This window comes from Danio rerio, chromosome 6 (assembly GCF_049306965.1).
Source record: "Danio rerio strain Tuebingen ecotype United States chromosome 6, GRCz12tu, whole genome shotgun sequence".
In the NCBI taxonomy this organism is placed as follows: Eukaryota; Metazoa; Chordata; class Actinopteri; order Cypriniformes; family Danionidae; genus Danio; species Danio rerio.
The window spans coordinates 16831704-16846349 of record NC_133181.1 but is presented as its reverse complement, the minus strand read 5'-3'; the positions used below and the strand labels follow the sequence as shown (position 1 = coordinate 16846349).

General features: G+C 49.0%; 1 protein-coding gene across 5 annotated transcripts in view; it reads right to left on the bottom strand.

The window, feature by feature from the left end:
* The window catches only part of drc11 (dynein regulatory complex subunit 11), a 178841-nt gene that overhangs the window by 64323 nt on the left and 99872 nt on the right, over positions 1-14646 (bottom strand). For 4 of the 5 annotated variants that reach the window (XR_012407358.1, XM_073952994.1, XM_073952993.1 and 1 more), the window contains 1 exon segment: positions 1239-1438. Coding sequence is in view for 4 of the 5 variants with exons in the window: in XM_073952994.1 (XP_073809095.1) it covers positions 1239-1438 (200 nt within the window). In the remaining variant the exon portion in view is untranslated. 5 annotated transcript variants of the gene reach the window in all.

Here is a 14646-nt window from a genome sequence, read left to right as displayed (position 1 = left end):
ATATTGAAGCTTTCCTCTCAGCTTACGGGCTTCGCGAATAACCAATTCCTTGGTCTGGAATTTATGAAAGCGGATTATCACGGATCTGGGTCTCTCCCCTGGTTTTGGTTTCGCTGTAAGAGCCCGATGAGCACGATCCAACTCGGGAGGAGAGGTAAAGAGGCTCGCGCTAAAAACTTCCATAAGCAACTCTGTGAAGAAAGTGGAAGGTTGAGGACCTTCAATCATCTCAGGTAGGCCGAAGATTCGTATATTGTTCCTCCTACTTCTCCCTTCTAGATCCAGAACTTTAGCTTTGAGTTTAGCATGCTGGTCAGCCAAGGTTGTGTACTCCGACTCCAGTGTTCTGACAGTCAAGCTGCTGGCGTCAGCATTTGCTTCAAGTGAAAGAAGCCGCTGTTCGTGGTCATTCACAGTGGTGTGTAATGTATCCATCTTTGCCTCCAAACTGGAAAACGCCGATTTAAATTCGGAAGACAGTTCCGCTCTGTGCTCTTCTAGTAGCATTTTTAAAGAAACAATGTCGGCTAAGTTCCCGCTAGCCTGTGCTTCATCCTTTCTAACGTCGTCTTTCTTAGTGTTGTGTCTTGCTTTCGAAGCCATTATCTCACAGAACATTTCACAATAGTAGACCGACTAATATACTGATAAGTTGATATCTTTTGGGCTCGAAAAAGGAAGTTTTATAAAGAAACTGTGGGAGCGTGAGCGAGACGCAGCTACTCCACACGCATGCCAACCGGAAGCCTCTTCCATTCATTTTTAGACATTAAAAACAGCTTTTTATGCTGCATGATGTTGCAAGCTGATACTTTCTTATTACGTTATTCTACTTTGTCTGTATAATCATGCAAAGACTTCTCTGTAGAGCAAGTAGTTTGACATTTATTATTCCTAGTCATTTCTCTCAGGGAGCTGAATCGGAAGTTTTAAAACAATCACAAAAAGGAGCACACTTCGCATCGAAGAATAAGATCAGTAATGTCAAAAAAAGAGAAGTGTTGAGTTTACATCACTCCAGTATGACAGTGAACATATCATACCTACTGTACACACAGTTTTGTCTAAACAGCTTACAAAAGTTGATTTTCATCATAGGTGACCTAAATGTCTAAAAATCAATGGAAGTGAATGAGACCGGAAGTGTCCTGCAAAAATATTTCAATAGCTGCGCCCGATCGTACATGAAGTATAAGGGCAATATCCTGAGAAGATATTTTGAGATGGTTTCCACTCACTTTGAAAACCATGTGCAGGAGTAGTTGCAGTCCGCTTTTGCCTGGATATTTGCCAGCCAGTGTTGAAGGGGAGAGGTTGAACAGGTTAGCCCCAGTCTCTGTGCAAAGGGCATGGACGAGCATCTTCTTCCCAACACCTTGCGGCCCGGTGAGCAGCAGGGCTCGGATCAGGGGCCCTCTTTCATGGACACACTGAGAACCTATGAAGATGAACAACAGCCAGTGTTCAATCTAAAGACTCTGATACACTTCAACTAAAGACAGAGAAACAACTAATGTGATATGCAAATTCAAGTCAAAACTAAATTAGTTTCAACAGTTTATGTGTGATGATCACATACAGTATGCGTGCACTTAAGCTCCACCTTAAAATATTAATATATTCATTTAAACAGTGCTGCATGGCTGGCTGTAGTTCAATTATCAGTCCCTAATAACAATGCTTTCTAAAATCTTCATAATTCATTTATAGTCTTCTATGTTCAGTGTTTTCACTGTTGATCTTGACCTCTTTTGCCATCCTACACTTATCTTCATTAATCATCCGGACATTATACTGCAGTATATCAGATAACCATCTGCTTACATTAGTGGAACAAGAGTAACCGTTTAAGAGTCATCTCAAGAGTATTGCCAGATAATTTGTTTTAATATAATATTGTTGTAACAAAGAAGGAAAATCCCCTTTGACTCCAGCTGTTTAAACTCCAATGCTGTCCACCTAATCATTCACTTATATCTAAAGACAGGGAGGAACTGCCCTGCAAACTCTATACTCATTTGATTAGGAAGTCAGATGTGAGCAAAGGTTGATTGCTTTCACTGCCGGTGCTCAGTAATAGAAGAACAATAGTTAAATGGCTCTCTGGGGCAAAGACACAGGTGGTGCAAGATCCTTCTCATGAATGGTGTGGTAAAAGGTCTCCAGATTTGGCTGGCTGGTATAATGGTGAGACCACACAGGCACAAACAGAAGCATACACTAACATACAGCTACCAGTGCACACACAAACATCCGACCACACACACACATTTGAACAAACAAACATCCACCCAGACGGAAGGCTCGCATATAACAGGTGGTACACAATATCACGTCTATGTTCTCAACGAGTCTCTAAAGTGCTATAAAAATACCCACCTTTTTTTCCACATTAGAGCAGACAAGGCTATTTGTGAATTTAACACATCTTATTAACGTCCACTTATTTCTAGCTGTATAAAACAGTATACAATTTTGCTCCTTGATATTGCAAACTGGTATAATTGTATTAAACCTCAATTTAAACATAAACCATAATTTAAAGCAATAATCTGCTGGACATGTACATTTTTGGCAAAATTATCTATATTTTTTGTTTATGTCACAAGTTATTGGAGTATTAAGTAAAGATAATGCTTCATAAAGAAATTTAGTAAGCTTCTTTTTGTAAATACACTCACCGGCCACTTTATTAGGTACAACTTACTAGTACCGAGTTGGACCGCCTTTTGCCTTCAGAACTGCCTTAATCCTTCGTGGCATAGATTTAACAAGGTACTGGAAATATTCCTGATATTCCAGAGACTTTGGTCCATATTTAAATGAGAGAATCACACATTTGCTGCAGATTTGTCAGCTGCATATCCATGATGTGAATCTAACGTTCCACCACATCTCAAAGGTGCTCTATTGGATTGGGATCGGTGACCTAGGAGGCCATTTGAGTACAGTGAACTCATTGTTATGTTCAAGAAACCAGTCTGAGATGATACATGCTTTATGGCATGGCGTGCTATCCTGCTGGAAGTAGCCATCAGAAGATGGGTACACTGTGGTCATAAAGAGATAGACATGATCTTCAACAATACTCAAGTACTGTAGGCTGTGACATTGGCACGACGCTCAATTGGTACTAATGGGCCCAAAGTGTGCCAAGAAAATATCCCCCACACCATTACACCAGTTTCCTCAGTTTTTTGTTCTTAGCTGACAGTAGTTTCACCTAGTGTGGTATTCTGCTGCTGTAGCTCATCCGCCTCAAGGTTCGACATATTGTGCTTTCAGAGATGCTCTTCTGCATACCTCGGTTGTAATGAGTGGTTATTTGAGTTATGCTGTAGTCACAGAAGAGTTTGTGTGTGCAAAATTCTGTTGTACAGTGCTGCAAAACGGACAGGGATTAAGCAAGATGATTAAACATTAAAAAAGCGAGCAATTTGTCCATGTTTAAAATTACTCTCTAGAGAAGTCATGTTTTGATCTTCGATTGCTCTTACACAATCATGTGATGCGATTTTGCAGGTCAGAGTTCACCAAGCTTGAACTTTCCAACGCAGCAAACTGCGAAACTTGCCGCTTATCTGTTGCCTTTCTATCTGGTCAAAGCAGTCTGGCTGTTCTCCTCTGACCTCTGGCATCAACAAGGCATTTGCACTCACTGAACTGCCGCTCTCTGGATATATTCTCTGTCCCGGACTGTTTCTCTGTAAACCCTAGAAGTTGTGCGTGAAAATACCAGTAGATCAGCAGTTTCTGAAATACTTAGACCAGCCCGTCTGGCACCAACAACCATGCCATGTTCAAAGTCACTTAAATCACCTTTCTTTCCTTTTCTGATGCTTGTTATGAACTGCACGTCCTGACCATTTCTGTGTAACGGAGTCCAGCTAGTAAGTGCTGTGCAGGTAAACATCACTCCTCTGACCTCCATAGGTGCTCTAGTGACAGACCATAGGGGCCATGGTCTTTAGCCTCCTTGTTAGAGCAACCGTCTCCCATGCGAAAGGTCGCCGATTTGATCCCAGCTCAGAGCAGGTTGAGTGGTGTTGGACCGGCAGGATTACATCTGCCGGACTAAATGCCCTGAGTTGCTGCAATGTGATTGGCTGATTAGAAATTTGCATCAATGAGCAGTTGAACAGGTGTACTGTACCTAATAAAGTGGAGGGTGAGTGTATATCAATGATTTTTGATCAGATTGTAAAGCTTATTTTGGACAGCAGACTCATTTTCTCAGTATTTAGATTTTTAAAAAGCCTCAGATTCTGAGTTTTCAAAGACTGTAGTTGTGTCTCTGTCATTGTCATACCCTAATGAACCATCAGTTTTGCAGCATTGATGTGATATACTGTATTGACTTTAATAAGAAAATATGATTAATATTATACAAATATAATGGAAAATATTATATATATATATTTATAGACAAAATGATTTTAGATTTGCAATGTCATATACAGAAATAAGTATACTGAAAAATAAGGTGGAGAGTGGAGGTTTCATTCTGATCTTTTAATTTAAATTTTTATTCGCTGAAAATCTTGGCATCCATTCATGTAACTACATTCTTAAAATACAAACAAACAAACAGCTGCTCTTTTAATAAATAATTTTATAAAGTTCAATGAAAGTTTGCATCCCAAATGTTATTCTGCCTGTCTCTGATTATATATTAAAGTATATGCTTTTTATATTGCTTGCATGTAGTATGAATATAATCACATATGTCATATTGTTGCTATCTTGTGATGTGAGAATCAACTGTGTCACTTCTCGTCATATGGTCATGTCCCCAACCATCGTATGCAGATTTCAGAATCTCATCAGAAGTAAACTGTAGAGAGTAATACTGGGAACTTGGACATACCATCTTTTATATACTGTTTTCTACCATATATATATATATATATATATATATATATATATATATATATATATATATATATATATATATATATATATGTATATGTGTGTGTGTGTGTGTGTGTGTATATATATATATATATATATATATTGTAGCGAGGCAGAGGGAAAACACAAACACCGTAGATAATGTTACAAACAATGCCCCGGAGGGTGCCTTTATTTACAAGTGATATTGGGGTGAATGAGTGCTCTTCTTAATGGTGCGTGCTCAAGTGCTCCGGGGAGATGGTGAAGGCTGGTGAGAAGTAGAGTGTTGGATCGGTCACGAGCTGGATTCGGCTGTGGGAGAGACAGAGAGAGACAAGCGTTAGCGCAGGGAGTCATGTCAAAAATGAAGCTCACTTCCTCCTGCGTGGGGCTGGCTTATATCTCTCCCTGGCTGATGAGGTCCAGCTGTGAGCGATCCGAGGTTGATGGGAGATCCAGCTGGTGTGGATTTGTGCCCAGGGCGACGTGGTATTACATGGCTCGCTACATTCCCCCCCCCTTAGCGTCGTCCTGGTCCTCGGTGTCCTGCGAAGGAAGAGTAGTGTATTGAGAGGGGGGGTAGAATGTTTCGACAGACCTGTCCATCCTGACCAGAGCCGTGAGAGTCCGTCTGCGTTTCCGTGGGAGGCCCCGGCTCGATGTTGAACGTCGAAGTTGAAATCCTGGAGCGACAGGAACCACCTGGTGACCCGAGCGTTGTTGTTCTTCGCTGTAGCCATCCATTGTAGTGGGGCGTGGTCGGTCACCAGAGTGAATTTCCTGCCAAGGAGATAGTACCTTAGCTCCAGGATTGCCCACTTGATCGCCAGGGCCTCCTTCTCCACCGTTGCGTAGCGGGTCTCTGCGGGGGTCAGCTTCCGACTCACGTACATTATAGGATGTTCTTCATCGCCGTGGACCTGGGAGAGGACCGCGCCCAGGCCCGAGTCGGAAGCATCCGTCTGTAGAATGAAGGGGCAGCCGAAGTCAGGTGCGTGCAGTACCGGTGAGGACGTGAGGGACTTCTTTAGGGCCCGGAACGCATCGTCGGCTTCCTTGGTCCATCTTATCCTCTCCGGCTGCCCCTTTCTGGTCAGGTCTGTCAAAGGGCTGGCTATGGATGAGAAGTTAGGTATGAAACATCTATAGTAGCCCGCTAACCCCAGAAATGCACGTACCTGGGTCTTTGTGGTGGGTTGTGGAGTTTCCTGTAGTGCCTTGACCTTGTTTTGCTGTGGCTGTATGAGACCTCGTCCAATGTGGAAGCCGAGGTATCTGGCTTCGGCTAGACCCAGGTGGCATTTCTTGGGATTAGCTGTGAGCCCAGCCCGTCGAAGATCTAAGAGCACCCTCCGTAACCGGGATAGGTGTTCTTCCCATGACTCTGAGTGGACGATGAGGTCGTCCAGGTAGGCTGCTGCATATGGCTGGTGGGGCCTCAGCAGGATGTCCATCATTCTTTGGAATGTGGCTGGGGCCCCGTGGAGCCCGAAGGGAAGAACCCGGTATTGCCAGTGCCCACCGGGTGTGGAGAAGGCGGTTTTCTCCTTGGCGTCTTCACTGAGTGGTAACTGCCAGTAGCCTTTGGTGAGGTCGATGGTGGAGATAAATCGGGCTCCACCCAGCCTATCCAGCAGCTCGTCCACCCGAGGCATGGGGTATCCGTCGAACTTGGAGATCTCGTTGAGTTTCCTGAAGTCGTTGCAGAAACGGAGGGTGCCATCGGGTTTGGGGACCATCACTATTGGGCTGGACCACGGGCTACGGGATGGTTCGATGATGCCTAACCTTCTCATCTTCTGGATTTCCTCGTCGATAGCCAGCCTGCGAGCCTCTGGAACTCGATAAGGCCTTTGCCGGACGATGGTGCCAGGAGGGGTGATAATGTTGTGTTGGATGATGGAGGTTCGGCCCGGTTTCTCCGAGAACACATCCTTGAACTGACCAACCAAGGCTTGCAGCTCCGCCTTCTGGTTTGGTGAGAGTTGCTCACCAATGTGGACAACGGGAAGAGTTTCTTCAGCGAAGGCAACGAGATGACCTGGAGCTGCAACCCACTTCTTCATGAGATTAACGTGGTAAAGTTGTTCTTCCCGTCTTCGTCCCGGCTGACGGACTCGATAATTTACCGGCCCTACCCTTTCTACCACGGTGTATGGTCCCTTCCAGGATGCGAGGAACTTCGACGTTGTGGTAGGTATGAGTATCATCACCTTGTCCCCTGGGTGGAACTCTCTGGGTTGGGCGGGCCGGTTATACAATCTCTGCTGGGCGCGCTGGGCTTCGGTCAGGTGTTGCTTGACGATGGGCATGATTTTGTCGATGCGTTCTCTCATGTCCCGTACGTGTTCAATCACCGACCGCTGGGGGGCTGGCTCCTGCTCCCAGGCTTGACGAGCCACATCCAATAGGCCCCTGGGTTGGCGGCCAAACAGCAGTTCGAAGGGGGTAAATCCTGTGGAGGCCTGGGGGACTTCCCTGATACCGAATAACACGTACGGGATCATGAGGTCCCAGTCGCGCCCGTCCTCTGCCACCACCCGTCGGAGCATCTGCTTCAGAGTCTTGTTAAAGCGCTCGACAAGGCCGTCCGTCTGTGGATGATATACAGAGGTTTTTAGCTGTTTTACCTTGAGTAGGTGACAGAGGTCTGCCATCAACCGGGACATGAAGGGGGTGCCCTGGTCGGTCAGTATCTCCGTTGGGATTCCCACTCGACTGCATAGCAGAAACAGCTCCTTCGCGATGGCCGATGACGTGGCTTTCCTCAGGGGAATCGCTTCAGGGTATCTGGTGGCATAATCGAGGATAACAAGGATGTGCTCATGTCCCCGGGCCGACTTCGGCAAAGGCCCTACCAAGTCCATACCAATTCGGGTGAAGGGCACATCGATGATGGGTAGTGGTATTAGAGGGCTGGGGGGTGGTCGTTGGGGAGACGTTCTCTGGCAGATGTCACATGCCTGGCAATACCTCTTTACTTCCCCGTCTAGCCCCGGCCAATGGAAACGATCGCGGATCCTTTTCACCGTGTTGGCCGCTCCCAGATGTCCAGCCATCGGGTGGGTATGTGCCAGTTCCAAGACCGTCTCCCTCTTGGTCCTCGGAACGACCAGTAGTGTCTTCTTTTCCCCCCGCCTCTCTGCGACACAGTACAGCAGACCATTTTCCACAATGAAATGTGGGAGGGGGTGAGGGCTGGGAATTCGCTCATTACCGTCGATGATCCGTACTTGTGGCCAACAGTGTTTGAGCGTTTCATCTTCCCTCTGTGCTCTGCCAAAATCACCTCCTGCGGTTATCTGCTGAAATAGATCAAAGTATAAATTAGCAGATATTGATGACTCACCCCCTCTGTCGCTCTCGGTGGTCATCAGCGCTGGTTTGCGGTCCCGATGAGCCCGTGACTTGTTCTTCTTCTTGGAACGAGCCGATAGAGCGTGGTGGTGAGTGAGGAGTTCGTCGAACCCCGGCCAGTCTCTGCCCAGTAGGAGGGGCACAGGAAGATCTGGGACGACCCCGACTTCAATGCGCCAGCTGCCTGGTTTCGCCGCGATGGTCACTCTTCGGGCGGGTACGTGGCGGGTATCACCGTGTACACACGTGATTGGAATAAGGCTTTTACTTTCTTGGCGGTACTTCAAAGTCTTCGGGTGAACCAGAGTGATGGCGCTTCCTGTGTCTAAGGTGGCCGTTTGTGTTTTTCCCTCTAGTTGGACTTTATGGGTGGGAGCTTCGGGAGGGATATTGCGGTGAACCGCGCACCCTGCTGTCCAGGCCGGGGTCGAGTGCGTCGTCGGCTCGGTGGGCATCGGCTCGTCCATCGGGCTGGGGACCGCTGGTCTGCCGCCTGGTCGCGCTGTGCCCTCCACCGGTCGCCAAGGCGCACTTACCCTCCGGGGTGGCAGAGCCGCTCTCTCCCCATTATCTCTGGCGATGTGAGCTTCAGCCAGCTCGATCGCTTCCACCAAGGTGGCCAGTGACTCAGGATTTCGCATGCTGGTGAGTGTTCGCAAACGTCGGGGTAACGCACGCATCATCTTCTCGATGATCACCTTCTCAGCGACCTGGACCGCCGAGGGATCTCCTCCCAATAACCATAGCCTTCCCAGGCGAGAAAGTTGAGCTGCTTGCGCTCTCACTGGTTGTTTCTCGTCGTAAGACCACTGGGAAAACTGTTGGGCTGCGCTGATTGTGGATAGCCCCATTCTGGCTAATATTTCCTTTTTTAACGCTTTGTAATCTTCATTTTTAGGTGTCTCTAGTGAAAAATATGCTCGTTGTGCTTCTCCTGTGAGAAACGGAGCCAACATTCTCGCCCAGTTTTCTTTTGGCCAGCCTTCTCTCTCGGCAATAACCTCAAAGGTATGTAAATAAGCGTCAATATCATCCAGGTCGCTGAGTTTAGTGAGATGATGATGCGCACTCACTTCGGGAGTCGGATGGTGTCTGGCCGCCTGGCGGAGCTGCTGTTCCAGTCGATCCTGTCTGGCTGTAAGCTGCTCAGAGATGGAATTCTGTTTCCTGGAGATCTCCGCTAGGTGGAGCAGTACCTTTTCCACCGACATGGCGACGGGATGTTGACAGCCGAGTAAGAGGAAGCGTGGGAGAGAGAGAGAGCGGATGCCTGTCTGTAACAAACACAGAGAAAAATTCAGCGGTTATTTTCTACTTAATGGTGAGTGTTTCTTCTGAATTTTTCCCTCTGCAATGCCCGCATTCTCCACCAGTTGTAGCGAGGCAGAGGGAAAACACAAACACCGTAGATAATGTTACAAACAATGCCCCGGAGGGTGCCTTTATTTACAAGTGATATTGGGGTGAATGAGTGCTCTTCTTAATGGTGCGTGCTCAAGTGCTCCGGGGAGATGGTGAAGGCTGGTGAGAAGTAGAGTGTTGGATCGGTCACGAGCTGGATTCGGCTGTGGGAGAGACAGAGAGAGACAAGCGTTAGCGCAGGGAGTCATGTCAAAAATGAAGCTCACTTCCTCCTGCGTGGGGCTGGCTTATATCTCTCCCTGGCTGATGAGGTCCAGCTGTGAGCGATCCGAGGTTGATGGGAGATCCAGCTGGTGTGGATTTGTGCCCAGGGCGACGTGGTATTACATGGCTCGCTACAATATATATATATATATATATATATATATATATATATATATATATATTGTAGCGAGGCAGAGGGAAGACAGCGACACAACAGGATGAGTTTACAGACAAGTCCCCGGAGGGTGCTTTATTTACAAAGTGAAGGTGTTGTAAAAGGTGCTCTTCTTTAGGGTGAGGTGCTCTGGTGCTCCGGGAAGTAGGTGAAGGACAGTGAGTAGTCGGGTGAAGGATCGTCACGAGCTGGAGTCCGCTATGGAGAGACAGAGAGACAAGCATTAGCACAGGGAGTCATAGAAGGAATGAAGCTCATCCTCTCCTGGCGTAGGTTGGGCTTATATGTCTCTCCGCTTGATGCCGTCCAGCTGTGAGCGATCCTGGCTTGATGATGGTCCAGCTGGGTGAAATTAGCGACCAGGGCGACGTGGCATGTAATCGCTCGCTACATTCCCCCCCCCTTAGCGTCGTCCTGGTCCTGGGTGTCTTGCGGAGAAAAGGTAGAGTATTGAGAGGGGGGGTAGAATGATTTGACAGACCTGCCCATCCTGACCATAGCCTTGAGAGCCCATCTGCGTTTCCGTGGGAGGCCCCGGCTCGATGTTGCACTGTGAAGTTATAATCCTGGAGCGACAGGAACCATCTGGCGACTCGAGCGTTGTTATTTTTCGCTGTTGACATCCATTGAAGTGGAGCGTGGTCGGTCACCAGGGTGAATCTTCTGCCAAGGAGATAATACCTGAGCTCCAGGATTGCCCACTTGATCGCCAGGGCCTCTTTCTCTACCGTGGCGTACCGGGTCTCTGCAGGGGTAAGCTTCCGACTCACATGATGGGATGTTCTTCATCGCCGTGGACCTGGGAGAGGACCGCGCCCAGGCCCGAGTCGGAAGCGTCTGTCTGAAGAATGAAGGGGCAGCCAAAGTCAGGTGCGTGCAGTACCGGTGAGGATGTCAGTGCCGTCTTCAGGGCTTGGAACGCGCCATCTGCTTCTCTGTTCCATTTTATCCTCTCTGGCTGCCCCTTTCTGGTCAGGTCTGTCAAAGGGCTGGCTATGGATGAGAAATTGGGAATGAAACATCTATAGTAGCCCGCTAACCCCAGAAATGCACGTACCTGGGTCTTTGTGGTGGGTTGTGGAGTTTCTTGTAGTGCTCTGATCTTGTTCTGTTGTGGCTGTATGAGACCTCTACCGATGTGGAAACCGAGGTATTTGGCTTCTGCTAGACCCAGGTGGCATTTCTTGGGATTAGCTGTGAGCCCAGCCCTACAAAGATCAAGGAGCATCCTCCGTAACCGGGATAGATGTTCTTCCCATGACTCGGAGTGGACGATAAGGTCGTCGAGGTATGCTGCTGCATACGGCTGGTGGGGTCTCAGCAGGATATCCATCATTCGCTGGAATGTTGCTGGAGCCCCGTGAAGCCCGAAGGGAAGAACCCGGTATTGCCAGTGCCCACCGGGAGTGGAGAAGGCGGTTTTCTCCTTGGCGCTTTCACTTAGTGGTAATTGCCAGTAGCCTTTGGTGAGGTCGATCGTGGATATGAATCGGGCTCCACCCAGCCGATCCAGCAGCTCGTCCATCCGAGGCATGGGGTACCCGTCGAATTTGGAGATTTCATTCAGCTTCCTGAAGTCATTGCAGAAACGGAGGGTGCCGTCGGGTTTGGGGACCATCACTATGGGGCTGGACCACGGGCTACGAGATGGTTCGATGATTCCCAATTTCCTCATCTTTTGGATCTCCTCGTTGATAGCCAGCCGGCGAGCTTCTGGTACTCGATAAGGCCTCTGCCGGACGATGGTGCCAGGTGGGGTGATGATGTCGTGCTGGAAGATGGTGGTTCGGCCCGGTTTCTCTGAGAACACATCCCTGAACTGACCGACCAAGGCTTGCAGCTCCACCTTCTGATTCGGTGAGAGTTGCTCACCTATATGGACAACGGGAGAAGTTTCTTCTGAGAAGGCAACTAGATGACCTGGAGCTGCAACCCATTTCTTCATCAAGTTGATGTGGTAAAGTTGTTCTTCTCTTCTTCGTCCCGGCTGACGGACTCGATAGTTTACCGGCCCTACCCTTTCTACCACTGTATATGGCCCCTTCCAAGAGGCCAAAAACTTCGAGGTGGTGGTAGGTATCAGGATCATTACTTTGTCCCCTGGGTGGAACTCTCTGGGTTGGGCGGGCCGGTTATATAATCTCTGTTGGGCGCGCTGGGCTTCGGTCAGATGTTGTTTGACGATGGGCATGACTTTTTCTATTCGTCCTCTCATGTCCCGTACGTGCTCAATCACTGACCATTGTGGGGCTGGCTCTTGCTCCCAAGCTTGACGAGCCATGTCCAATAGCCCTCGTGGTTGGCGGCCGAACAGCAATTCAAAGGGTGTGAAGCCTGTAGATCCTTGGGGAACTTCTCTAATCCCGAAAAGCACGTACGGGATCATGAGGTCCCAGTCGCGCCCATCCTCTGCCACCACCCTGCGGAGCATCTGCTTCAGCGTCTTATTGAAGCGCTCCACCAAGCCATCAGTCTGCGGATGATAAACAGAAGTTTTTATTTGCTTTACCTTTAGGAGGCGGCAGAGGTCTGCCATCAGCCGGGACATGAATGGGGTGCCCTGGTCGGTCAGTATCTCTGCTGGTATTCCTACTCGGCTGCACAATAAAAACAGCTCCTTAGCGATTGCCGATGACGTGGCTTTTCTCAGAGGTATCGCTTCTGGATATCTGGTGGCGTAGTCGAGGATGACAAGGATGTGTTCATGTCCCCGGGCCGACTTCGGCAAAGGCCCTATCAAGTCCATGCCAATGCGGTTGAAGGGCACCTCAATGATGGGTAATGGTATCAGAGGGCTGGGGGGTGGTCGCCTGACAATACCTCTTGACTTCTCCATCCAACCCGGGCCAGTGGAAACGATCTCTGATCCTTTTGATCGTGTTGGCTGCTCCTAGATGTCCTGCCATCGGGTGAGTATGTGCCAGTTCCAGAACCGTCTCCCTTTTGGTCCTCGGGACGACCAATAGCGTCTTCGTTTCCCCCCGCCTCTCTGCGACACAGTACAGCAGACCATTTTGTACAATAAAATGTGGGAGGGGGTGAGGGCTGGGAAACCGTTCGTTACCGTCTATGATCCGGACTTGTGGCCAGCAGTGCTTCAACGTTTCGTCTTTACGCTGTGCTCTTCCGAAGTCGCCACCTGCTGTAATCTGTTGGAAAAGATCATAGTACAGGTTAGCCGATGATGACTCACCCCCTCTGTCGCTCTCGGTGGCCATCAGCGCTGGTTGGCGGTCCCGTTGAGCCCGTCCCTTGCTGTTCTTCTTCGAACGAGCCGATCGTGCCTGATGGTGGGTGAGGAGATCATCGAACCCCGGCCAATCTCTGCCCAGAAGAAGGGGTACTGGAAGATCTGGAACCACTCCTACTTCGATGCACCAGCTTCCCGACTTCGTCGCTATGGTGACTTTTTGGGAGGGTACGTGGCGGGTATCACCGTGTACGCATGTAATCGGGATTCGGCTTTTTCCTTCTTGATGAAATTTTAATGTTTTTGGATGAACCAGGGTTATTGCACTTCCTGTATCCAATGTGGCCGTTTGTGTTTTCCCGTCTAGGCATACTTTACGGGTGGGAGCTTCGGGAGGGACGTTGCGATGTACCACGCACCCTGCCGTCCAGGCCGGGGTCGAGTGTGATGTAGGCTCTGTGGGCATCGGCTCGTCGACTGGGCTTGGGACCGCCGGTCTGCTGCCTGGTCTTTTCTTGTGCCCTCCACCGGTCGCCATGGCGCATTTACCCTCCGGGGTGGCAGAGCCGCTCTCTCCCCAGTCTCCCGGGCCACGTGAGCTTCTGCCAGCTCCACCGCCTCCACCAAAGCGGCCAGCGAGTCGGGGTTCCTCATGCTGGTAAGTGTGCGGAGCCGTCTGGGTAGCGCCCTCATCATCTTTTCGATGACCACTTTCTCAGCGACCTGGACTGCGGTTGGGTCTCCTCCCAGCAACCATAATCTTCCCAATCTGGATAAGTTGGCTGCTTGGGTCCGAACCGGCTGTTTGTCATCATATGACCACTGAGAAAATTGTTGCTGCGCTTATGTTGGAGAGTCCCATTCTGGCGAGTATCTCCTTTTTCAATGCTTTATAGTCGTCATTTTTCAGTGTCTCTAATGCGAAATAAGCTCTTTGAGCTTCTCCAGTCAGGAATGGTGCTAACATCCTCGCCCAACTTTCCTTCGGCCATCTCTCTCTTTCCGCGATTACCTCAAAGGTGTGCAGGTAAGCATCAATATCGTCCAGGTCGCTGAGTTTTGTGATAAATCTATGGGCGCTCACCTCAGAAAACTGGCTGGAACCGGCCGCTTGGCGGAGCTGTTGTTCCATACGGTCTTGTCTGGCGGTGAGTTGTTCAGTTATCACTTGTTGTCTTCTTGAGATTTCCGCTAGATGGCGTACTACCTCTTCGATCGACATGACTCAGGAGGGGATGACAGCCGAGTAAGAGAGCGTGAGTGAGAGAGAGAGAGCGGATGCCTGTCTGTAAACAGAAGAAAAACAGGAAAAATTCAGTGGTTACTTCTTCTTACTGGTAAGTGCTGAATTTTTTTCCCTCTGAAAAAGCGCGCATTCTCCACCAGTTGTAGCGAGGCAGAGGGA